Source organism: Leptopilina boulardi, unplaced genomic scaffold (genome assembly GCF_019393585.1).
Source record: "Leptopilina boulardi isolate dan_hultmark-lab unplaced genomic scaffold, ZJU_Lbou_2.1 LbouV2_266, whole genome shotgun sequence".
NCBI classification, from domain to species: domain Eukaryota; kingdom Metazoa; phylum Arthropoda; class Insecta; order Hymenoptera; family Figitidae; genus Leptopilina; species Leptopilina boulardi.
The window spans coordinates 632,406-658,444 of record NW_026137825.1 but is presented as its reverse complement, the minus strand read 5'-3'; the positions used below and the strand labels follow the sequence as shown (position 1 = coordinate 658,444).

The window sequence follows — 26,039 nt, the reverse complement described above, 5'->3', positions numbered from 1 at the left end:
TCTAATTAAATTTTTACAGAAAAAATTAGTATTTTACAATTAAATTATTTTCAAAATTAACAATTTTTTGGAAATTACAAATTTTTTTTTATTTATTCTACTTAATAAGTTAAATAATGTAATGTTTTTTTATTTATATGGTTATTTATAAAAAAAGTAGATAATGTTTATTTAGAAAAATTCAAATTATGATTTTTTTTTTCAATTTAACATCTGGCGGATTTTTAAAAAATTAACCAATAATAATTTGTTTCGATAATTTTCTGATTGCTTAATTTTGAAATTCGCGCCGTTTTTTACGGCCAATAACAATGAAGTCGAACGATATTATCATGTGTGGATAAAATTTTTTTTTTACCCAATTGTTTTTATTTGTGCGGGAGAATGTTTACAAGTTTTTTTTTTTATATATAATGTTTAAGACAATTAGAATAATTAGGAAAAAAAAGTTATTTGATTATAAAGTGTAAAGTGTAAATCACAATTGAAAAATATTAGAAAGCAATGGAACGCAGTGAAGTTAGTGAAATACTATATGAATTCGTGGAACATAACCTAAAAGAACAAACGTATAATTTTAAATGTGAATTTGTCAAAAGTTTATTTGTTTTATTTGTTTAATTTGAATTTATTAAAAAAAATAAAGAAGATGCCACAATTACTTGTCCGACCAAATGGAACGCCAATGCAATTTCATTTGGTCGATTTGCCTGATGATATATTAACTCGATATATATCTTTAATTGAGGTATTTAAATTATATTTTATTTCAAACACATTTTTATTATTATAATTATTTATTTATTTACAATAACAGTTTTTATTATTATTTCTCTTATTTTTCTTTTTAAATTAAAAACTATTAATAAATAATTTTTTTAATTTAGGTAATTAATTTTATTTACATTGAAAATCGTATGCGTAATTTACTTCCATTTGAATATTTTATACCTGTATTATTTAAATTTTTTTTTTTATTTAATGTAATAAATCTATTAATATTTTTATATTTTTACTATATTAATGTAATTTATTTTTTTGATTTTTTAAAAATAATTAAATTACAAAATTTCAATTTTATCGACAAAAGTTTAATGCAAATTGTATAATTCGAGAATTTTTTTTTTAAATTTTCTTAATTTTATTTCGCATTATTTCTTCTCAGAAAAATGGAGGTGAAGTTACATTAGAACCTGATGAAACAATTCTTACATTTACGGTGCCAATGTTTTGCTTCAATTATTCAATTGTTTATAATATTCAATTCATTGACGATTGTTTGAGTAGAAAAGAAATTTTAAATGTTGACGATTATTAGTAAGTAATATTGTTATTATTACTATTATATTTAAAAAAAAATTGTAATTTTAAAAATTTTTTATTATTTATATAATAATAATTATATTTATTATTATTATTATTATTTTTTTTATAATTATTTTTTATTATTATTATCATTATTGGTAATATTGGTTTATAAATAATTAATAATTAATTAATAAATAATAGTAAATAATTATATAATAAATATAATTATATATAATTTAATAATTATAAATTTTATTATTTTATTAAATATATTTTTAAATATATTTTTAAATTTACTTTATTCCACAGTGCGAATAAATGTAATTATTATTATTATTATTTTTTTTTCTTTGCAAAAAAATATTAAATTATTCTTTTAATTTCATTATTTAATTATTTATTTAAATTAATTTTTATAAAATTTAATAAATGAATAATTAATTCATTAAATATAGTAATTAATAATTTAATAATTTTTTAGAATGTTTTTTTTCTAATTGAATTTTTTTTTCTTAGCATTGGTGATGATCGATTTGTCGAAGAATGTAGAAGACCGGAAATAATAAAAAAAATAAAAAATTGTGAATGGTACATAATTATTTTTATTTTTTTGTTTTATGTAAAAATATAAAATTTGAAAATTACGAAATTGATGAATTAATATAATTAATTTTATTTATTTCAAGTTCGGATTGTGGATATGAACATCATGTGGAAAATGTACAGCAAGAAAAAAATTTAAATAAGGTAATTCAACACTAAATATTTAATTAAATTTTAATTTTATTTGTAAATTTATTTAATTTTTTTTCTTCTTAATTCTCCAAATTTATGTAATTTTTAATTTCAATTTTTCCTGTTGAATTTTAAGCAAATTGGATTTAAAAAAATTATTTTTCTAGTTACTAAATTTAAATTTTAGTTTTTATTTTTTCTTTTTGAGTAAAATATTTACTGATTCCACGTTATATTTGTGTATTTTCAGTTTTTATTTATTTATTTATTATTTAATTTGCCATTTTTTATGTGAATAATTTTTTTTTTCTTTCATTGTCTAACATGTTTTTGTTTTTTTAGTCATTCAGAAACGAACGAGAATTGGAAAAAGCTGATTCTGATCCAACAAATGCGGTGAAAATTTGACTAAAAATTGATATATTTATATTTTTGATTGTCGAAAAAAAAAAATTTAAGTTTAAAACATTAAATTTGCCAATAAAATTTTTTTAAGTGTTCTTTTTAGCTGGTTTTCGATTTTTGCTTCTTTTTTTAAATAATGAAAAGAATAAAAAACAAATTTTGAAATTTGAAAATATTAAAAAAAAAAATTGTACACTGAATTTTAAAATTAATTATTATTTATATTATTATTATTCAATAATTTTAAATTGATAAATTTTTAATTTTGCGAAAAAATAATTTTTTTTTTTACTTATAATAGTTTTTCCTAATTTGTAATTTTATTTAATTTCAATTTCTATAAGAATAAAAAGTACAATTTTATTAATATTAATAAACAATAAAAGAAGAAATTTTTTTTACAAAGTTTTCAGTTTTTTTTTTGAAAGATGAAATCAAAATGTAAATTTCTTTCTTTTATTTTTTTTTTTGTTTAAATGAAAAAATAATTTTTTGATTTTTCACAAATCAAATTGTAATAATTTTTTAGAATGAGATGCAAAGACGTTTAATGGATGACAGTGGATCTGATACGGAATATATGTTTTCTGATGATTCTCGAAAATCAGAAGATTTCGATTATGATGTTGTTTTTTCACCTGTAGCTGAAAAAGAAAAAATGTTTGTGTAAAAAAAATTAATTTTTATTTATAAATAATTTATAATTTAAAAAAATTATAAAGTATAGAAAAATTAGAAGAAAACAATTCATTTTTTTTTTTTTTTTTTATTAAATTAGTAAAGCAAAAAATTTTCTTTAAATATTTTTGCTAAATTTTACAGTTTTTCTTTTTCTTTTTCCTTCTCTTACAGTATTCAATCTAAAGAAAAATATCCAAAACATCAAAAATACAATGAATTGACTACTAAAAATGTGAGTTTAATTTTTCTATATATTTTAAATTAATTATAAATTTTTAATGAATTTAGATTAATTATTTATTTTTTTTTTTAGAAGATTGTTGAAAAAAATTTACAAGAAGATAAAAATCAACCATCAACTTCAGGAATTGTTGATGAGTCAGAGAAAAATTTACAGTTTGTTTATTTTTTTTAAAAATACTTTCTATTTTTTTTTAATAATTAAATGATAATTTAAAAAAAAGTGATTTTTATTATTCTAATTTCAGAGAATTATATGAACCGTCGGAATATTTAAAAATATGGGCAAAAAAAATTGTGGAAAATAAAGAAAAAGATGAATTTGGTTTTCCAATGCCAAATCTTAAAGGATATAATCATAATGAAAAGTTAATATTGATTGATTTTCTGGTTAAATCAAATTTAATTTTTAAAAATAATGATTTGAAAGTTTGGAAGCTTGCTCGAAAATTAAAAGTACGTTAATATTCAATTTATTTAATAAAAAAATATTTATATATTTATTTAAAAATAATTATTATTTTATTTCATCTCTTTTTGTTGTGAATTATAATTATAATTTAAATAATTAGAATTTTTTATATTTCAGATTTTACCGCATAAAAAATCGGTAAAATCAATGAGAGCTTTTTTTAAGCTGCGAATTTTACAAAACATTGAGGATTTTCATTTATCTAATGAAATTCAAGAAAAATTCATTAATTATAGAACATTTGGAAGGTAAGCAAAAAAAAAGAAAATTCAATAATTTGTTTAATTTTTTAATTTTTAAAAATTAGAAATTTGTTTATTTAATTTTCTGTGTTTTTTTCTTTATTTTTTATTTATTTACTTATTTTTTTTTTTTTTTGCTTTGTATTTTCCAAATTTTTCTTTTTGTTAATTATTTATTTACAGTTTTCTTTTTAAATTATTATTATTATTCTTTCTAATTCATTTTTATCTTTGTTTTTTAATTTTATATTTTTGAAAATCATTTTATTTATATTTTTGCTTAATATGTAAATTTAATTATTCTACATAATTTATTTTCATTAAAGTCTAGTGGAACATTTATTAAAATGGGCAAAAAATGAAACAAAAAATTTGAAAAAGGATAAGGAAGGATTTCCAATTATTGAAATAAAAAGAAGAATAACAGATTTAGAAAAAGAGATGATAGTGAAATTTCTCATTGAATCAAAAAGAATTCGTCAAATTAAATCTGATTCTACGTGGAAATTGGCCGAATTTTTGAAAGTATATATATTTATATTTTTATTATATCTTTAAAAATTCTATCAATTTAATTTTATATTTTAACATTTTTTTTTCCTTTTTTTTTTTATTTTAATGAATAATTTTTCGAATTTTTTTTTTCTTTTTTACAGATATTGCCTAAAGAACGAATGAAACAAAATTTAGGACAAATTGTAGAAAAAGAAATTTTACCCAATATTAAAAATTATAATTTACCCGAAAATATAGTTAATCAATTTTTAAAATTAAATAAAATTATCAAAAATTCGCCTAAAAAAGATTAGTTGATAAAAAAAAACAGGCGAGTATTTATAATTTTAAAAAATAATATATTGTACAAATTTTTGTAAAGTGAATAATTAATTTTGTATTTTTTATTGAAGAAATTATTAAAAACAAATATTGTATTACATTTATTTTTATTTAAATATTATTTTCGTTTTTTCACCTTTTTTTTGAAAAAAGACATTTTAAAATACCGTCAAAATTATTAACTTAAAAATAATATTTATTTATTACTAATAATAATAATTTAGTAAATAATTTCGTAAAAAGTATTAAAAATTAAAGAAATAAAAAGAAAAACGCAAAAAGCTTTGTTAATTAATTTTAAATTTTCCCGCCTAACGTCCCTAGCGGTTGAAATCGGAAACAATGTCAATGTAACTCTAACCTCAAAAAAAAGAGAGAATCTTTGTCGATAAAATATCCCCCTCCGTGTTATAAAAGGGGGAATTAAAATCATTTATCCCCCCTCCCCTATCTTCTCTATAACAATTAAAAGTCATTTATTCGGTTCGCTATATATATATATATATATTAGAGAAAATGTCGTTGCGTGGGTGTTGGGTGCAACGACAGCGACAATAAAACATTAATTAAGACCGCTTATTTTTTTTTGGTGTTTGATGAGAACGGGTCAAATTTAGTTTTTCTTCATCATCTCTCTCTCTCTTATATTGTGTGTATATACAAGAATCAGAATTGTATATAATCCCTGAGTCTAACCGGCGGGACGATGCGCGAACACAGTGCATGAGTGCAAAGCGCGCCGCGTGCCCCACGACACAACGTCGTCGCGAAAATGCTTATCGAATGCACGTACAATCGTATATAGTATAGTGTATAATAATTATGCAGTGAGTGTTTAGAATTTTTTTTAATTTTGTTACTTTTTCATTTAAAAGTAACGGCCTTGTAAAAAAGAGAGGAAAATCTTTTTTGACAGACATGTCACGATTTTGGTACTATAATTAATTGTGTGTGTGTGAATTAGAAAATTCGAGAGAATACAAAAAAAAAAAGGAGTGCGGGTTTTTTTTTCCGTTTACACACACCCGACCCGGCTGTCAGGACGCCATGTTTCTCAATCGAAAACCGATGGCGAGGTTTATCACGCTACAATTTTTATCTATTCTTATTGCTTTGGCTTCGTCTCAAACTGGTAAGTTTCAAAAATAATCTATTTTATGTAAAAAAAATTTAAAAAAAAAAAAAAAACGACGCTATTATAAATGTCAAGTTTGGGGGGGAAATATTTTCACACCGATCGCCCCTTATCGGTGTGTGTAAATTTATATCAAATTTTGTTACATTGGGCTTAGTGATAAAGGACTTTTTTTCTCAGAGAAGGGAGGGAATTTAAGAATATTGAATTTTATAATTATTTAATTAGTTATGCAAAGAACGCCCACGTGGTTATAAAATAAACACGTGCTTTTCATTTGGAACTTTTTTACAGGTCCAAAACAAAAGATTTTTTTGACGTTTTTTTTTCAAAATTTTGCATTTTTGACTTAATTTAATAGCAAGTTTTTTTTAAAAATCTGTTTATTTTTAGTGTTTGTATTTTTTTTATTTATTATTTTTTTGCACGTATTCTTCCGACAATGTAAAATAAATATTTTGAACATTGTCGATGTTTTCAATTGTTTATATACAGTAGTGAATTTTTCTTTTATTTGTACAATTTTGTAAATTTACACGAGATTTATAATAATTGTCGGCAGAAATTTACAAAATAGTTTTTTTTAAACATTTTTTTTTTTTTTTCAAATATTAATTAGAATTTTTTCTTTCGTGTTATAATTATTCTATTTAAACAAAAAAATTTAATTTTGTATTTTATCACAAAACTTTTAATTAATATTTTCATTAAATTAATTTTTAATACATTATTATAAAAAAAAGTGACTAATTAGTAAACTATTGAATCAATAATCCAGTTTCTTAGTAGGAGAGTAAAGATTTCTTTGAATCAACGAAAGTTGAAAGATCAACAGAAAGAATAAACAAACTGTTAAAACTTTATTACGTTTTATTTATCTTGTAAATTTTTTTTTTAGTTAAAGTAACAAAATTTGATTAAAAAAAAAGAATTAAAGAAAAATTTTTTTTGTTATATTTATAAAATATTAAACAATATATTTATTACAAAAAAATAATCGGTTTTTTGAAAAAAAAAAAGTCAAATTAATTAAAATAAATTTTTTAATTAGAAAAAGGTTCTGTAAAATAATTTTTTTTTTTGTAAAATAAATTTTTTTTACTACATTAATTAATAAAATGTCAAATTTTTTTTCAGTCGATAAAGTAGATTTCTCTATTTTTATATTTATTTTCAAATCGAAAATCTGTTTTTGTTGGTTTTTTTCGTTTTTTTTTTTATCAAATTTTTTTTTTGGATAAATAATTATATTTTATAATAGATTTGGGACAATTGGAAAATGGAGAATCACAAAAAGAGCCATCGATGCACGTTGAAGTGTCACAGGATGCCGATGGTATTGAAGCTGGTAGTAGGCCTTCATTGACATGTCAATTTAGCGAGCCAGGTCATATTGTTTGGCTTTCGCCAGGAAGAAATTTGACCTTCGTTAAAGAGTCAAAGGATAAAGTCAGATTAGATTTGAAACCGGCACGTCGACAAGATACGGGCAATTACACATGTCGTGCACAAACGGGATCTGGAAAATTGGTCGATAAAACAATTGGCATTCGTGTTATAGGTGAGGACAGAAAACCAATTTCAAAAAAAAAAATTCATTATTTCAAAAAAAAGAAAAAGAAAACTAAATTTTTTTATCGTAAAATTTAACTATTTTTCTATTATAAAAGTTTATAATTACTGTAGAGTTAAAGTAAAAATTCTTTTTTAAACTATTTTTTTTTTATTTTTTATTTCACTTTTAGGTTGGTATACCTGGACCAACAAAAATATTTGAATTTTGGGGGGGGGGGATTATTTAAATTTTTATAATTGAGACAGAAAAATTATTTTCAAAAATTAAAAATTCTGTACAAAAAAATTGTATAATAATAATTAAATTTTGAAAAAAAAATTCGAGTAACATAACCTAAAATTGAGCTATTTTGTTTTTTTTTAGAATTTAAAAAATTTTTTTTATTCAAAATCAATTTTTAAATTATTTAAATAAGGAATAAAATTTATAAAACGTTTAAATAAATATACGACAATTTTACAGGAGAAAAATTTTAATTACAAATCTTTTTATTTTTAATTGCAAAAAAAAACGAAAATGTAAATTTGGTTTGTTTTCTTTTTTTAATTTTTATTATTATTTTTATTATAAAAAACATTATTATTAATGGTTTACTGGATTATTATTATTATTATTATTATTATTATTAATATTTATTATTATTATTATTATTATTATTAATATTTATTATTATTATTATTATTATTATTATATTATTATTAATATTTATTTTTATTATTATTATTATTATTATTATTATTATTTATTTTTATTTTCATTTTATTTATCCAATTATTATTGGACAATTCTAATGTTTAATTAAAATATTATATTATTTTTTTTTTTTTTGTTAAAAATATTAATATTTTCTAATGTTTGTATTATTAAATTTTTCGTTAAATTATTTATTAAATAAAAAACTATTTAAGAATTTTTGAAAAATATTACGTATGTAAAAATAAAGATTTAAAGAAAGAAAAATAATTGGAATTTAAAAAATCGGATTCTTTTAATTTTGGTTTTGATAATTATTTTATCAGCCTTGTTTATTAGTAATTTATTTATTAATTTTATGTAAATTACTAATTGATTAATTTATAAAAATAAATTTTTCTATTTTAAAAATTTTTCCCATCAATTTTTTTTCTAATTTGATTTTTTTATTATTTGGTATTTTTTTAGATTTTTTAAATTAATAATTGATTTATTAATTTTATGTCAGTTACTAATTAATTTATATAAAAAAAAAGTAAACGTCTATTTAGAAATGTTGACAATAAACAAATTTTTTTTTTTTTAGTTTTCTATTAAAAAAAAAAATAACATATAAATTCATATCCACAGAACCGGGAAGAATTGAACCAGGTGAAAAAGTACGTATGAAAGTATTGGAACAGGCAACATTAACGTGTCACATTTATGGTGAGCCAATAAATAATTTAAATTGGTCAAAAGGCAATGACACGGATAATCAAGGATATTTAAAGGATCATATGAATGTTACACACATTAATGAAACATACATTCAATTGATATTAAATTTTCCAAGTGTAACACGTAAAGATAATGGAACATACAAATGTCAAGCTCAAGATTATAGTAAACGAATACTCACCGGTGAGGTACATTTATTTGTCATTGAAGTACCACAAGTTAGTATTGACTTTATGAAAGCAGTTGGTGCTAATAGTATTTTTTTAAATTGGACCCTAAACAATGGCAATGAACCAATACAAAGATATTTTATACAAAATTTAAAACAAGGCACCGATCAATGGCAATATAATAAGGAACAAATAAAAGGCGGTATCACAAGTTATGTTCTAAGTGGATTAGAAAAAGGTACATCCTATCAAATTAAAATTAGTGCCACTAATTCTGTTGGTAGTTCGCATATTCAAATTGATCCACGATGGATAACAACGTTGGAAGAAGGTGAGACCAAAAAAAAAATGTATTATTTAGATTTAATTAAAAATACAGCAAAATTACTAATTTACACTAATTTTAGAAACCGTTAATTTAAAAAGAAAAATTTGAAAAATTTTTTTGAATAAAAAACAATCTTTGTTTCTTCATTGAAAGAAAGAATTTAGTTATAATTAATAAAAAAAAATTCATTTCACAGATCCAATATTTATTCCAACTGTTGTAATGAATGGAGCGAATGAAAATTCGATAACAATCACGTGGACAACGCCACCGGCACATTTAAAGGAGCATGTTCATTTTTATAATTTAAAAGCAACGCACAACGATGTAAATCTTGAAACAACTTATCCAGCAAAACCCGAATCTTATTATGCATTTATGAATCTTGAACCGTCAACAACTTATACATTTAAAGTACAAGCGTGCAGCGAATATACGAAACGATGTGGAAATTGGAGCGCTGAAGTTACTGGCACCACATATGATGGAGGTAATTTAAAAAAAAAAAAAAAAATTCTATTTAGAAAAATTTTTTTTTCTAATTCTTTCTAATTAGCGATTCATTTAATTTTTTTTCAAATTTGAATTTGTTGAAATTTTCAATTCATCTAAATTTCCATTTAATTAAATTTTGTTACAAATTTTAATTTGATTGAAATTTTAATTGAATATATTAAATTTAAATTACAAGTTATCAAGAACTTTCAATTTTTAGTTATTTTTAAGAGTCAAAATAAATTTATTAATTAAAATTGTAAATTAAATGCAAAATTCAATTTCAATCAATAATTTCCAAATTATCCAAATTTTAATTGATTTTAAATTTCAAATTATTCGAATTTCAATTTTTCCAAATTTTGTTTAATTTAAGTTTCAAATTATCTCAATTTCAATTTATACAAATTTTCAACTATTATTACTTCAATAATTAATTAATAATTTCAATTCAAATTATCCGAATTTCTATTTGTAAAAATTTCAATTTCAAATTATCTAAATTTTAATTTGATTGATGTTTTTAATTATCCGTTAATTTTAATTGATTTCAAAACTTCAAATTATTCGAATTTCTATTTGTAAAATTTTTAAATTTATTTAACAATATAAAAAAATTATCGAAATTTTAATTGATTTAAGTTATTAATTATCCGTTAATTTTAATTGATTTCAAAACTTCAAATTATTTGAATTTCAATTTTTCCAAATTTTGTTTAATTTTCAAATTATCTTGATTTTAATTTATCCAAATTTTCAACTATTATTACTTCAATAATTGATTATAAATTTTAATTACTTGAAAATTTTTGAGACGCATGATTCAATGTTCTAAAAATTATTAATTATAAAATTTTCATTTTATAAAATTTCATTTGACCTAATTATTTTTGAGCCGAATTTTTATTTATCCGAATTAATAATTTGCACGAATTTTCATCAAAACGATTTTTTGTCTTACAAAATTTTTATATAACCAAAATTGAAATTCAAATAATTTAAAGTTAATCAATTAAAATTCGAATAATTAAAAACTTAAATCAATTAAAATTTCGATAATTTTTTATATTGTTAAATAAATTAAAAAATTTTACAAATAGAAATTCGAATAATTTGAAGTTGAAAATCAATTAAAATTCGGATAATTAAAAACATCAATCAAATTAAAATTTAGATAATTTAAAATTTGAATTAAAATTTTTACAAATAGAAATTCGGATAATTTAAAACTTAAATCAATTAAAATTTCGATAATTTTTTATATTGTTAAATAAATTTAAAATTTTTACAAATAGAAATTCGAATAATTTGAAGTTGGAAATTAATTAAAATTCGGATAATTTAAAACTTCAATCAAATTAAAATTTAGATAATTTAAAATTTGAATTAAAATTTTTACAAATAGAAATTCGGATAATTTAAAACTTAATTAAATTTTAGATAAATCGAAATTTCCATAATTTTAAATTTTAATCGATTGAATTTTGCATTTTATTAATTAATTATTATTATTATTATTATTATTATTATTATTATTATTATTATTATTATTATTATTTTATCAATTTTAATTGATAAATTTATTTTTACCAATAAAAATAAGAAATTAATTGAATTAATTTTTATTTGAAAATAATTATTAACTAATTAATTAATTTTTTTTTTTTAATTTTGTAAATTTAGTTATTTAATTAAAAAAAATAAAAAGAATTATCTCATACTAATTATTTTGATAAAAAGAAAAAAATTATGAACGATGCAATTGTTTTTTTGCTGACTTTTTTGTTTAAATTGTATAATTAATCATTAAAATTTTTAATTTCTTTTTTTCTATACAAAGAATTCATTGTTTGTTTTTTCGTTTTCTTTCGATTTAGCGGCGAGTCCTCCGCGAAATCTCTCCGTCACGTGTCGTTACGACAATATAAGCAGCACCAGTTTTCTGACTCTAAGCTGGGAACCACCAGAGAAGCCAAATGGTGTCATTGATCGTTACGGCGTTAATTTAGCGGGAAAATCCATCTATCGAAATGATTTGGGACGACTTGAGGTCGATCATTGGGGACCGAGTGATAAAAATGCCCTCGGCACTGCACGCTCTTATCATTTTAATCAGATACCCCCCAATACAAATTATACGGTGAGTACATTTTTTTTTTTATCAAGCAAACAGTTACTTTATTTTTGTTTTTACAATTATTATATTTAATTTTCTATCATTTTCTTTATTTATTTAAAAAAACATTAATTATATAATAATAAAATGCTTGGTCTGTCCTTCTGTCCTAACTTGAAGTTGGCCTTTTCTGATTTCACGTGTTTTTTTGAATAGTAATCTTATGACGTGTCAAATTTTGACAATTCTTTTTCTCATTTTTGCCAAAGTTGTATAATTGTGTTTCCAAATTTCGGAATAAGTTTCTTTAAAATTCCAAATTCGAAAATTCAATTCACGAAGCTGAAGTACACAACGTTTATCAACGAAATTTTTTTTAAAGTTGTATATTGATTCAAAAATTGTATACAAATACAAAAAATTTATGATGAGCAAAAAAGATGCGCCAGGAAATTTCGTACAAGATAGTAATTTGAAAAAAATTAATTTTTAAAAATTAATTTTTAAGTATCAGGGGCCAACGAATACCTATTAAATATTAATTATAAAAAAAACAGGCCTCGAATCAACTTAAAGACACAAAAAGTCGTTTTAGTCGATTTATATTCCAAAAAAAAGTGGATTTGTTTTTTATTTTAACAAAAATATTTTACAGATTTTTAAATAAAAATTTTTTTTTTTAACAATAATCCTTTTCGAAGGGTTAAAGTTGAAATTTTTAGAAATAATTAAATTTCAAAAGATATTGTTAATTTTCAAACAATTATTAAATTTTACAGCTAAAAATAATTAATCAAACAATTTTTGGAAAATATTTTTTAAATTTAATTGAATTTTCAAAGATTTAAAATTGATATTTTTGAAATTAATTGAAACTTTAAGTGTTTTGTAATTAAAATTTTAGATGATTTCACTAAAAATTTATTAGAAAATGCGGACAAAATACAATAATTTGAAAATCATTTTTAATTGAAAAATGGTTTCAGATAGTTGAATTTTCATAGAATATTATTAAAATAGATAAAAATAATTGAATTTCCTTAGAGTTATAATTGAAATTATTAAATTTAAAAAAAAAATTTCCGATGGAAAATTTTGGAAATAATTAAATTTTAGATGCTTTTAAATTCAAATTTTTGAAAATAATTGATTTTCAATTAAAATTTTGTATAATAATTGAATTTTAATTGCTTTTGAATTAAAATTTTGAGAAATAATTGAATTTTAATTGGAATTTTTTAAAATAATTGAATTTTATTTGATTTTAAATTGAAAATTTGGAAAATAATTAAATTTTAAAAGATTTTGAATTGAAAATTTGGAAAATAATTAAATTTTAAAAGATTTTGAATTGAAAATTTGCAAAATAATTGAATTTTAATTGATTTTAAATTGAAATTTTTAAAAATAATTGAATTCTATTTGATTTTAAATTGAAAATTTGGAAAATAATTGAATTTCAATTGAAATTTTGTATAATAAATGAATTTTAATTAATTTTGAATTAAAATTTTGGGAAATAATTGAATTTTAATTGATTTTGAATTGAAATTTTTGAAAATAATTTAATTTTATTTGATTTGAAATTGAAAATTTGGAAAATAATTGAATTTTAAAAGATTTTGAATTAAAAATTTTGAAAATAATTAAATTTTATGTTTAATTTTGTATTGAAATTTTTAAAAATAATTGAATTTTAATTGATTTTGAATTAAAAATTTTTGAAAATAATTTAATTTTATTTGATTTGAAATAGAAAATTTGGAAAATAATTAAATTTTAAAAGATATAGAATTGAAAATTTTGAAAATAATTTAATTTTCTTTGATTTTGAATTGAAATTTTGGATAATAATTTAATTTTAGTTGATTTTTGATTGAAAATTTGGATAATAATTTAATTTTGGATAATAATTGAATTTTAATTGATTTTGAATTAAAATTTTTGGTAATAATTGAATTTGCGTTGATTTTGAATGGAAATTTTGGATAATAATTTAAGTTCATTTTTGATTGAAAATTTGGATAATTAATTTTGAATAGAAATTTTAGAAAATAATTAAATTTTATTTCATTTTAAATTGAAAACTTGGTAAATAATTAAATTTTAAATTGAAAATTTTTGATAATTATTGGATTTTTAATTGATTTTTAATTAAAATTTCGTGTAATAATTGAATTTTAGTTTATTTTGAATTGAAATTTTTAAAAAATAATTCAATTTTATTGTGATATATTTTTTTTTAAATTATAAACAATTGTTAAATTTCATAAAAATTTTAATTGAAAAATAATTCTGATATAATTGAATTTGTGATGTATTTCATTAAAATTATTAAAAATAATTAATTTAGTGAAGAATCATTTTAGTTCAAAACATGTTAAATAATTGGATTGAAGAAGATTTGAAGAAGATCTACATTTTATACTAAAAAAATGTATTTTATTTACATTTTTTTTCAAATGTAAAAAAATGTCGCATTTTATTAAAATAAGTCGATAAAAGTCGTATTTTTGAAAAAAAGTCAGAAAAAGTCGTATAATCCGAGGCCTGTAATCATATATAATTTTCATTATTATCATTTAATATGTAATAATATTCTAATAAGTTAAATTATTATTGATAATATTAATCTTTAATTTCTTTATAAAAAACAATTAAATACTCAATTTGGCGCGCGTTTAATTTTGCTAGTTAATTAATTAATTAATTAATTAATAACAAATTATTTAATTTTTGTAATTTATTTTTTTTTGCGCTAATTTGCAGGTGACATTACGCGGAATAACGCGACATCGAAGTACAGGTAAATTGGCAACAGTAAATTGTACAATGCCACCGTCAACGCCCGATAAAGATAGTTTAAATTTACGAACATGGCGTAAAATTGAAAATGAAGGACGACAATTATTTAAATTATATTTACCACGTATCACCGAGAGAAATGGTCCAATTTGTTGTTATCGTGTATTTATGATAAAATTAAATCAACAAATGACAATTGCCGATTTACCATCGTCACCTGACGATATACCAGTTTATTCTTATAATTATGTACATACGTCAAATTCAAATGGCGCATATCTTGCCGAAATGTTTGACAGCGATCGTTTAATGACAGAAATATTTCTTGGCGATGGTGAATCATTTAATGGTAGTACTGAATGCGATAAATGCATTGGTTTACGTCCAAAACCAATACCAACTGTACTTCATTTTATTCCTGAGACAATGGGAAATTCGTCAATTAATTCAACGACGACGACGACGACGACAAGTACAACGACGCCAATAATGACAACGATGAATTCAAATTTTTTGGGAATATCAAATATTCCATTGGGAATTGTTAATCAATTGGAAATGACAACACAAATTGTGCCTGTTGGATTTAGTGAATCGACGGCGAGAAAAAGGAGAGATGAGACAAATGGAAGTGAAACTGTGGAATTGCAACCAATTCCACCGCAGGATGGATTTTTGGATGAGAAGGCAAATTATACGGGATTCATTGAAGTTGTTGGTGAGGATTTTTTAAAATAATAATTTTTAACTTGAATGGTTCTTTGTTTCTTTTTTTTGGTACATATTGAAAAAAGGAATGTCGAATAAATTTGTTTTTTTTTTAAGGAATATTTATAATTAAAAATCGTTGAATGGGATAATTTTTTTTAAAAACGTTCTTTTTTTTTGTCTAGTTTATGGCAATAAAGAGGGACAAGTATTGACTGCTTATAGTAGTTATTTTACTCCACTTTATGGTGGAATTGAAGTTTCAACAACAGCAGCACAAGATTCAACGACACTTGGTGTTATTCTTCAAATTTCAATTTTCATGATTTTACTAATTATCGTTTTGCTGGTTACGCTTTGTATTATGGTGAAATATTCGAAAAGAGCTCAACAACAAGGCGAGGAAATCATTACATTAACAGACAGTTTCAGGTGAATATTAAAAAAGAAAATTTTTTTACTAACATAACGATTTTCTTTTTTTATTATTATTATTGAGGCTCTTTAATTATTTTTAATTTCCAATTTTTTTCCCCTTGAATTTTTTATTTTTAAATTATAAATGATTCTTTTCTATTTTCTTTTCATTTCAAAGTTTCTAAATTTTTTATTATTAATTGAAATTTAAAATTGAAAATTTTTAACCATTTTTAGATTTAGATAAAATTTGTATTGTTGAAAAGTTGTTTTTTTTTATCCATATTTCAATTAATTTATAATTTAATTTAATTATAATTTCCAATTATTTAATTTACTAATAGAATATTATTTTCAATTATTTTCTTTAATATTTGAAGACAATTTCAATGAATTGTATAAATATTTGTAAATATATCTTTATTCAATTAAATTAATCATTTAAATTATTTAATATTTGATAATAATAATGAATAACAAATATTTAAGTACAATAATAATAATAATAATAATAATAATAATAATAATTGCAATAATATCAATTATTATAAAATATTTATTAACTAATTAAATTTAGTAAGATTGTCAAATATCGATTTTTTTGTAACTTTTGTCAAAAAAAAAGTAAAAAAACGACAAAAATTAATCCGAGGGTTAAAAATTATTTTTTAATTAAAAAATTAATTAAATTAATTGCTTAATTTATTTAATATTTAATAGTAAAAATTAATAATAAATATTTAATTATAATAATAATAATAATAATAACAACAATATTCATTTTTAAAAAATAATTCCATTTGGTTGAAATAAAAATGTTTATTTAAAATAAAAAAAAAATTTATTTAAAATACTAAAATTTATTTTTAAAGCAAATAATAATAATAATAATAATAATAATTAAAAAAAAATTCCATTTAGTTGAAATAAAAATGTTTATTTGAACTAAAAAAATTTATTTAAAATACTAAAATTTATTTTTAAAGCAAATAATAATAATAATAATAATAATAAAATTCATTTTTAAATAAAAATTTCATTTGGTTGAAATAAAAATATTTATTTGAACCAAAAAAAAATTTGTTTAAAATACTAAAATTTATTTTTAAAGCAAATAATAATAATAATAATAATAATTAAAAAAAAATTCCATTTAGTTGAAATAAAAATGTTTATTTGAACTAAAAAAATTTATTTAAAATACTAAAATTTATTTTTAAAGCAAATAATAATAATAATAATAATAATAATAAAATTCATTTTTAAATAAAAATTTCATTTGGTTGAAATAAAAATATTTATTTGAACCAAAAAAAAATTTGTTTAAAATACTAAAATTTATTTTTGAATCAAATAATATAATAAAATATTTATTAACTAATTAAATTCACTAAGAATTAAAAATATTGAATTTTTTCAACTTTTTATAGTAAAAAGCGATTAAAATCGATCTGAGACATAAAAATAATTTTTTATAATTAAAGAATTAATTTATTATAATATTTAATGGTAAGAATTAATAAAAACTATTTAATAATAATAATAATAATAATAATAATAATAATATCAATTATTATAAAATATTTATTAACTAATTAAATTTAGTAAGATTTTCAAATATCGATTTTTTTGTAATTTTTGTCTAAAAAAAAGTAAAAAGCCACAAAAATTAATCCAAGGGGTAAAAATTAGTTTTTAATTAAAAAAATTAATTAAATTAATTGCTTAATTTATTTAATATTTAATAGTAAAAATTTATAATAAATATTTAATATTATTAATAATAATAATAATAATAACAACAATATTCATTTTAAAAAAAAAAAATTCCATTTGGTTGAAATAAAAATGTTTATTTGAACTAAAAAAAAAAATTATTTAAAATACTAAAATTTATTTTTAAAGCAAATAATAATAATAATAATATTCATTTTTAAATAAAAATTTCATTTGATTGAAATAAAAATATTTATTTGAACCAAAAAAAAATTTGTTTAAAATACTAAAATTTATTTTTAAAGCAAATAATATAATAAAATATTTATTAACTAATTAAATTCACTAAGAATTAAAAATATTGAATTTTTTTAACTTTTTATAGTAAAAAGCGATTAAAATCGATCTGAGACATAAAAATAATTTTTTATAATTAAAGAATTAATTTATTATAATAATATTTAATGGTAAGAATTAATAAAAACTATTTAATAATAATAATAATAATAATAATAATAATAAAATATTTTTGAACTATTTACACTTATTAAGAATTTAAAAAAAATGGAATTTTTTTCTACTTTTTATAATGTAAAAAGCGACTAAAAAATGTTTTTCTTAAATATTAATAATAATTATTTTACTCTATTTCGCTCCCTAAAAAAAAAAAATTAAAAATTAAATGGGATGGGGGGGGGGCACCAAAAAAATTACTTTCACAATTTTTCTTTTTTTTTTTCTAAACACATTTTTTTTATTATTTTCTAACAGACATCTTTGCAGAAGTTTAAGAGGTCGTCATCAATTGGTAGCGGCAAGTCCACCAGACATGCCACCAGTACAAAAACTTGAACTCTATCAATCATTTATTGAACGTCATCGTAATTCTGATTATGGTTTTCAACATGAATTTGAATTATTACCCGATAAATTTACTGATCGTACAACGCGCGCTTCAGAAATGCGTGAAAATTTATATAAAAATCGTTATCCCGATATTAAATGTTATGATCAAACACGCGTACGTTTAACACAAATTGATGGTATTTGTGGTTCTGATTATATAAATGCAAATTTTGTACTTGGCTATAAGGAGAGAAAAAAATTTATTTGCGCCCAAGGACCAATGGAGAATACTGTTTGTGATTATTGGCGTATGATATGGGAACAACATCTTGAATTGGTTCTAATGTTAACAAATCTTGAGGAATATTCAAAAACAAAATGTGCAAAATATTGGCCCGATATAAATGAGACAAAAAATTTTGGCGATATAACTGTTGATCATATTAGAGAGAGAGCATATTCTGATTATGTTGTGAGAGAATTAAAAATGTCAAGAACTGGTGAACGTGAATCAAGGACAATTGTACAATATCATTTTTTGGTATGGAAAGATTTTATGGCACCTGAACATCCACATGCAATATTGAAATTTATTAAAAGAGTTAATGAGGCATATTCATTGGAAAAGGGGCCAATATTAGTTCATTGTAGCGCTGGTGTTGGACGTACGGGAACATTAGTTGCATTGGATTCATTGTTACAACAATTGTCTGAGGAGGGACAAGTTTCAATATTTAATACTGTTTGCGATTTGAGGCATCAAAGAAATTTTTTGGTACAATCATTGAAACAGTATATATTTATCTATAGAGCGTTAATGGAAATGGCACAATATGGCGATACGGAAATACAAGCATCGCAAATGAAAGCCGCTGTTGAAAAATTAAGACAGAGGGAAAATGGAAAGGAAATGTGTCGAATGGAAGAGGAATATGAGGTGAATTTTTATTTTAAATTTTAGACCTTGGAACGATTTTTACGACTATTTTTTAAATTTAAAAAAAAAAATTTTAAACAAAATACGTTTTTTTAGTATACAATGCAAATGTTCTTCAGATCTTCTTTATTTCAATTATTTAACAAATTTTTAATTAAAATTCCGCACTAAATTAATTATTTTTAATAATTTTAATGAAATTCTCCACAAATTCAATTATGTTAAACTATTTTCAAAATCAATTTTTTTAAAAAAAAAAGGTTATCTAAAATTATTTTGATAAATTATTTTCAATTCTGTAAAATTTAACAAAAAAATTTTTTTGAAATTCAATTATTTCTAAAAAAAAAATAATTTCAACTGTAACTCTTAAAAAATTCTATAATTATTGTTAATAATTTCAATATTTCTTAGAAAAATTGAATTATTATTTTTAATAATTTTTAATATTTCTTTAAAAATTTAATTATTTAAAAAAGCTTCAATTATTTTCCAAATATTTTTTTTTTTACCATTAAAACTAAAAACTTTGCAAAAATTTTAAATTCGAATTATTTACATAAATTAGAATTTAAAAAAATTTTTAAATGGAACTTTAAAAATTTGTTTTTTTTTAGAAATTTGTTCTACTTTATTTCAATTATTTAACAAATTTTTAACTAAAATTCTTTACTAAATTAATTAATTTTAAAAAAATTTTAATGAAATTCTCCACAAATTCAATTATTTTAAACTATTTTCAATTCAATTATTTTTTTAAAAAAAAGGTTATCTAAAATTATTTTTGATAAATTATTTTCAATTCTGTAAAATTTAACAAAAAAATTTTTTTGAAATTCAATTATTTCTAAAAAAAAAATAATTTCAACTGTAACTCTTAAAAAATTCTATAATTATTTTTAATAATTTCAATATTTCTTAGAAAAATTGAATAATTATTTTTAATAATTTTTAATATTTCTTTAAAAATTTAATTATTTAAAAAAGCTTCAATTATTTTCCAAATATTTTTTTTTTTACCATTAAAACTAAAAACTTTGCAAAAATTTTAAATTCAAATTATTTGCATAAATTAGACTTTAAAAAAATTTTTAAATAGAACTTTAAAAATTTGTTTTTTTAGAAATTTGTTCTACTTTATTTCAATTATTTAACAAATTTTTAACTAAAATTCTTCACTAAATTTTATAAAAATTTTAATGAAATTCTCCACAAATTCAATTATCGTAAATTATTTTTAAATTAAAATTTTTATGAAATTTAATAATTGCTAATAATTTTTTAAAAAAATTAGCAAATAAAATTACCAAAAATTTTTAATTCAAAATCACTTGAAATTTCATTATTTACAAAAATTTCAATTATTATTTTTTAATGATTTTTAAAATATTCTTTGAAAATTCAATTATCTGAAAGCAAAATTTTCAATTAAAAACTATTTTGGAATTCAAATTTTTTTTTTTTTATGGGATTTTTAATAAATTCTTCATCAACAGAAATTACTAAAAATTTCTCTTATTATTTAATTATTTTCTGAAATTTAACAACAATCTTTTGAAATTCAATTATTTTCAAAAATTTCAATTTAAAAGCTTCTAAAATTTAATTATATCTAAAATTTTCTATTTAAAATTTTTTTAAATTTAATAATTTCAATTATTTCAATTAGCTATTTTGAATGATTTCTATAATATTTTTCGAAGATTTAACTATCTGAAACTATTTTTCAATTAAAAATGGTTTTCAAATTATTTTATTTTTGTCTGCAATTTCTAATAATTTTTTTTTTAGTGAAATTAACAAAAATTTCAAATTAAAAATCACTTGAAGTTTAATTAATTTCAAAAATCAAATTTGTAAATCTTTGAAAATTCAATTACTTTTAAAAAATGTTATCCAAAAAGTAATTGATAAATTATTTTTAGTTCTGTAAAATTTAATTATTGTTTGAAAATTAACAAAATTTTTTTGAAATTCAATTATTTCAAAAAATTTCAACTTTAACTCTTTCCAAAATTTTTATTTAAAAATCTGTAAAACTTGATTAAGTATTGCTTGGAATTTTTTTTTTTTTTGATCATCAAAACTAAAAAATATGACAAAATTTTTAATTCAAATAAATTGCTTAAATCACGACTTGAAAAAAATTTAAAAAATGGAACTTTAAGAATTTTTTTTTTTATAAATTTGTCTAAAATTTTGAAAATTTGTCTCAGTTCGATTTTGAAATATTCGAAATAAATTTTCTTAATAATATTTTCATTATAAAATTATTCTCATTTCAGAATTAATAAAATAAATTTAATATCTAATAACATTAGTGTTATTTAAAGTAAAATATTTTTTAACAAATTAAATTTTTTTTCAAATAAAAAATAACGAATTTTTTGGAATACAAATCGACTAAAACGATCCGAGGCGTGAAATTTATTTTTTTTTTGCAAAATTTTGGGAATTTTATTAAAAGTTTCTGGAAAAATAGAAAAAAAAAAATGTTTTTCAAAAATTATAATTTTTAAAATTTTCAATTTAAAATTTTTCCTTGTAAAAATTATATTAACAATTTTTTATGGTAATTGAAAATTTCGAAATATTTTCATTAGTGTTCGAACAGTTTATTTTATGCGCCTCAGTTTTTTTTTTCAAATTTGGCAAACAAAATTTATGGAGAGGGAAAAAATTTAATTTTCTTTTTCCATGATATTGAAAATAAATCGAAATTTTTCAATTATTACATATTTTATTTTTTTTTTGTGAATATTTCTGGATTAAAAAATTGTTTTTTGAATGACGAATTAATTTTTAATTTGAAGAATTTATTATTAAATTAAAATAAAATTATTAAATTTCAATTTAATTTTTTGTTAAATTATTAAAATAATTCAATAATTTAAAAAATAATAAATAGAAGAGAAGTAAGAAAATAAAAAATTTGTTATTATGAAAATTTGTTAAATTTGAAGTAAATTGTTAAATTAAAAAAAAATTTAATTTTGAAACAGTAAATAGTAATTAATTAATTAATAGTAATTAGTAAATAATTAGTAAATAATTAGTAAATAATTAGTAAATAATTAGTAAATAATTAGTAAATAATTAGTAAATAATTAGTAAATAATTAGTAAATATTAGTAAATAAAAAAAAAATAGGTAAAAATATTCTATTTATTTGTAAATATCAAAAATTGATTGGTATTTTTTTTTAATTTGTCGTTGGTCAAATTTCAGAAAATTGTCGCTGTCATGGAGGATAGAAAATCGTTTTCAGTTGGTGCAGCTGATGAGAATAAGGGTAAAAATCGTGACGATACAGTAATACCGTACGATAGAAATCGAGTGATATTAACACCAGTTCCTGGACGTGAACATTCAACATATATTAATGCATCATTTATTGAGAGTTACGATAATTCCGAGTCATTTATTATCACACAAGATCCAATGGAATCAACGATTGCCGATTTTTGGCGAATGATTTCCGAACAATGTATATCGACAATCGTCATGCTTTCGGACGTAAGTCATAATTTATTTATTACACTATTTTCATATTTAATTATTATTATTATTAGTATTTTATTTTATCAATTATAATTTTTGGGAAAAAATTAAAAATAATAAATAAAATTAAAATTAAAGCAAATATAATATACAATTTTTTTTTTTTTTGTCCGACAGCTGAACGAGGGATACAGAAAATGTCCACGCTATTGGCCTGACGATGAAACAATGCACGATCATATTAGAGTGCGTTATATACAAAGTGAGAGTTGTCCATATTATACGAGACGTGAATTATGCGTTTCAAATACAAAAGTCGATGAGAATATTGTCGTAACACAATATCAATATCATGGTTGGCCAACTGTTGAAGGTGAAGTGCCAGAAGTGACAAGAGGCCTCATTGAACTTGTCAATCAAATGGCACAATCAAATGGCAATGAAAATACAACTGGGCCATTAGTTGTTCATTGTAGTTGTGGCTCCGATAGGAGTTCAATGTTTGTTGCGCTTAGCATATTGGTACAACAATTGAGAACTGAAAAACGAATAGATATATTTACGACGACAAAAAAATTACGATCGCAGAGGCATGGAATGATCAGTTCATTCGTAAGTTTGGATTTTTTTTTAAAATAATTTAAAAAATTTACAAAAAAATTTGTAAATTATTATTCTTTGTCATTTTTTGGTAACGATAAAAAATTTTCCAAAATTTCAGGCACAATATGAATTTTTGCATCGAGCAATTGTGAATTATTCGGATTTGCACAATCTTGCCGACGATGAACCAGCCTCTTAATGAAGGGAGGTGAAAGGTTAGGCCCGATGGACTCTGCAATTTATTTTTGCTTGCGCTCAAAAAAAAGAAGAAACTAATTTTTTTTTTTTTTTGATTGGCCTCTCTTTTTTGTCTCGATAAAGGTAATTCATTTTTCTTTTTTACTACTACCATTCGAGACAATGAAAAAACACCTTAGTTTTTTTTTAATTTTTCAATTTTTTACCCCAAAAAAAAACTCGACTCTTTAAATTAGGAGCCAATTTCGTAAAACTTTTAATTTATTCTAAATTAGAGGGGGGGGGGATATTTTTCCGTTTTTGAGAAATTTTTTTTTTCCAATTTAGGCAAATTTTCCAAAATAATTTACGAAAAAAACAGTTCCAAAGAAGAAAGTTTCTCTCTTTAAACGAAAAGAAAAAAAAAAATTATTTGGGATTTTTCTTTAGAAAAGCAATTTGAATTAAAAAAATATCGAAAAATTGTTTTCTTACAAAAAAACGAAGTAGGAAATTTTCTCGCCCCTTTTTTATTTTTTTTTTTTTTCTTTTAATGAGCAACGCAAGTTTCGTACGTGGAAACCTATAAAAAAAAAATGGAGAAATTTCAAGGAATTCTCTTTATTATCAAAAATGGCAATCGTTAATTTTTTTTTTCCTTTTTTTTTGTCGTGAAATTAAGAAAATTGTCATATATATATATATGAAAAAGAGAATATCACTGGATCGAATCTCAAGCCCATAAAGTTACCAGAATTAAGTGAGGGCTTTCTCGAAATCGTTGAGGCCCACCGTTTTTACAGTAACTAAAGCGAAAAAAAAGCCCAGGAAGTGAGAGAAAAAAAAAATGGAGAAAAAAAAAAAAGTACATTTAATGATCATCGCAATGTGGAGAGAAGAAAAAACTGATTAGTTTTACAAGTGTTTATTTTTTGAACGATATTTATATATATACATATAAATATTACATATATATATACCATTTAGATATATATTGTACTTTTGTAAATTATTAATAATTAATAATTACTGATTACTGATTACTGATTACTAATTACTAATATTAGTAACAAGCGATTTTTTTTACAGAAATCTTTTTTTAAGAATCTACTTTTGGTCCCTCAATAACCAGTGAATATAATAATATAAATTTGAATTTTAAAAATCATTAAATAAATGTGCAAATTTTGCTTTTTTTCAGCCTATTTTTTTAAAAATATTTTTACTGATATTTATTCTGTATATTCGCACAATTTACTAAATATTTACATGATTAAATTGAAGGAGAGAGAAAAAAAAAAAGTGCAATCGATTTAATTGTGATAGAGAAATTTTTTTTCTGTTTTCTATTAAATAATTGAAAATTTCATTTCTTTTTTTCGAATATCGAAAGTTTTTATTTTTTCAATTTAAAATCTATTTTTTTTATCTTTATCGGTTTTTTATATTATTATTATTTATTAATTAAGCTTCAGCCTTTCGGCCCAGAAGTGGACTTGGTTTAATACAAAATTAAAAAATTATCGGTTTTTTATATGAATAATTTAATTTTTTATATTTATAAAAACAGAAACAAAATTTTTGAATACAAAAATAAATTTTTTTTTGTAATTTTTCTCTTTTTTTTTTTTTTATTTTTGTAACATTTTGTATCAAATGGTTTAAAAACAAAAAAAAAAAAAAACGAAAAGAAAGGCGAATATTTTTTTTACAATAGAAAAAGTTAAAAAATGACGACCAATAAAAAAATAAATTAACATAACTTATCGAAAATATTATTATAGTTACTGTGAAGACGGCGCCTATTTTTTTTTTTTAATTGTCCCTCATCGCGGAGGAAAGGAATTAGTTATAAATGAACGTGAAAAGAAAAAAAAAGAAAACCCAACGTGTGATAATGTAAATGATCACTATTTTCGAAAGCAATTAATTTGTAAAACTAGTCAAAGATGTGTCTAGTGACTTTCAACCAAATTGAAAAGTCAATAACGCTATACATATTATAAATATTCTAACGTATATATATATATATTTATATACAAATATATAGATATATATAAATATTATACAATTTACATTCATATTTGGTAATAATTTTTATATATTTTTTTTCTTTTTAAACGAAAAAAGAAACTCAATTCAATTTTGAAAATACCAGAGGCGGCCTAGAATTTAA

General features: G+C 20.1%; 2 protein-coding genes across 3 annotated transcripts; both read left to right on the top strand.

Annotated features, from left to right (window-relative positions):
* Window positions 1-346: 346 nt before the first annotated feature.
* LOC127281160 (uncharacterized) lies at window positions 347-5,018 on the top strand. Of its 2 annotated transcripts, none has more exons than XM_051304725.1 (12): window positions 347-748; window positions 1,166-1,317; window positions 1,825-1,896; window positions 1,995-2,055; window positions 2,386-2,439; window positions 2,978-3,108; window positions 3,301-3,361; window positions 3,446-3,525; window positions 3,618-3,825; window positions 3,959-4,089; window positions 4,410-4,608; window positions 4,740-5,018. In XM_051304725.1, the coding sequence occupies exons 1-12, from the start codon at window positions 650-652 to the stop codon at window positions 4,890-4,892; spliced, it is 1,401 nt and encodes a 466-aa protein (XP_051160682.1). In that variant the 5' UTR covers window positions 347-649; the 3' UTR covers window positions 4,893-5,018. The 2 variants fall into 2 exon arrangements, with proteins under 2 accessions (XP_051160682.1, XP_051160681.1); XM_051304724.1 differs by having other exon boundaries at window positions 3,443-3,525.
* A 297-nt stretch (window positions 5,019-5,315) lies between these two features.
* On the top strand, window positions 5,316-25,746 carry LOC127281165 (tyrosine-protein phosphatase 69D). Its single transcript, XM_051304731.1, has 11 exons — window positions 5,316-6,052; window positions 7,317-7,616; window positions 8,955-9,545; window positions 9,739-10,032; window positions 11,915-12,177; window positions 14,923-15,676; window positions 15,852-16,098; window positions 18,571-19,582; window positions 22,811-23,098; window positions 23,261-23,695; window positions 23,805-25,746. Exons 1-11 carry the CDS (start codon window positions 5,968-5,970, stop codon window positions 23,883-23,885), a joined length of 4,350 nt encoding a protein of 1,449 aa, XP_051160688.1. The 5' UTR covers window positions 5,316-5,967; the 3' UTR covers window positions 23,886-25,746.
* Window positions 25,747-26,039: the final 293 nt, after the last annotated feature.

Bases quoted from the DNA above. Each gene is read 5' to 3' on its own strand.
- LOC127281160 (XM_051304724.1), top strand. From the start codon at position 650: ATGCCACAATTACTTGTCCGACCAAATGGAACGCCAATGCAATTTCAT. The intron at 3,362-3,442 runs GTGAGTTTAATT...TTTTTTTTTTAG, and splicing joins ATGAATTGACTACTAAAAAT to AAGATTGTTGAAAAAAATTT. The intron at 4,609-4,739 runs GTATATATATTT...TCTTTTTTACAG, and splicing joins AATTGGCCGAATTTTTGAAA to ATATTGCCTAAAGAACGAAT.
- LOC127281165 (XM_051304731.1), top strand. From the start codon at position 5,968: ATGTTTCTCAATCGAAAACCGATGGCGAGGTTTATCACGCTACAATTT. The intron at 6,053-7,316 runs GTAAGTTTCAAA...ATTTTATAATAG, and splicing joins TTTGGCTTCGTCTCAAACTG to ATTTGGGACAATTGGAAAAT. The intron at 9,546-9,738 runs GTGAGACCAAAA...TTCATTTCACAG, and splicing joins GATAACAACGTTGGAAGAAG to ATCCAATATTTATTCCAACT.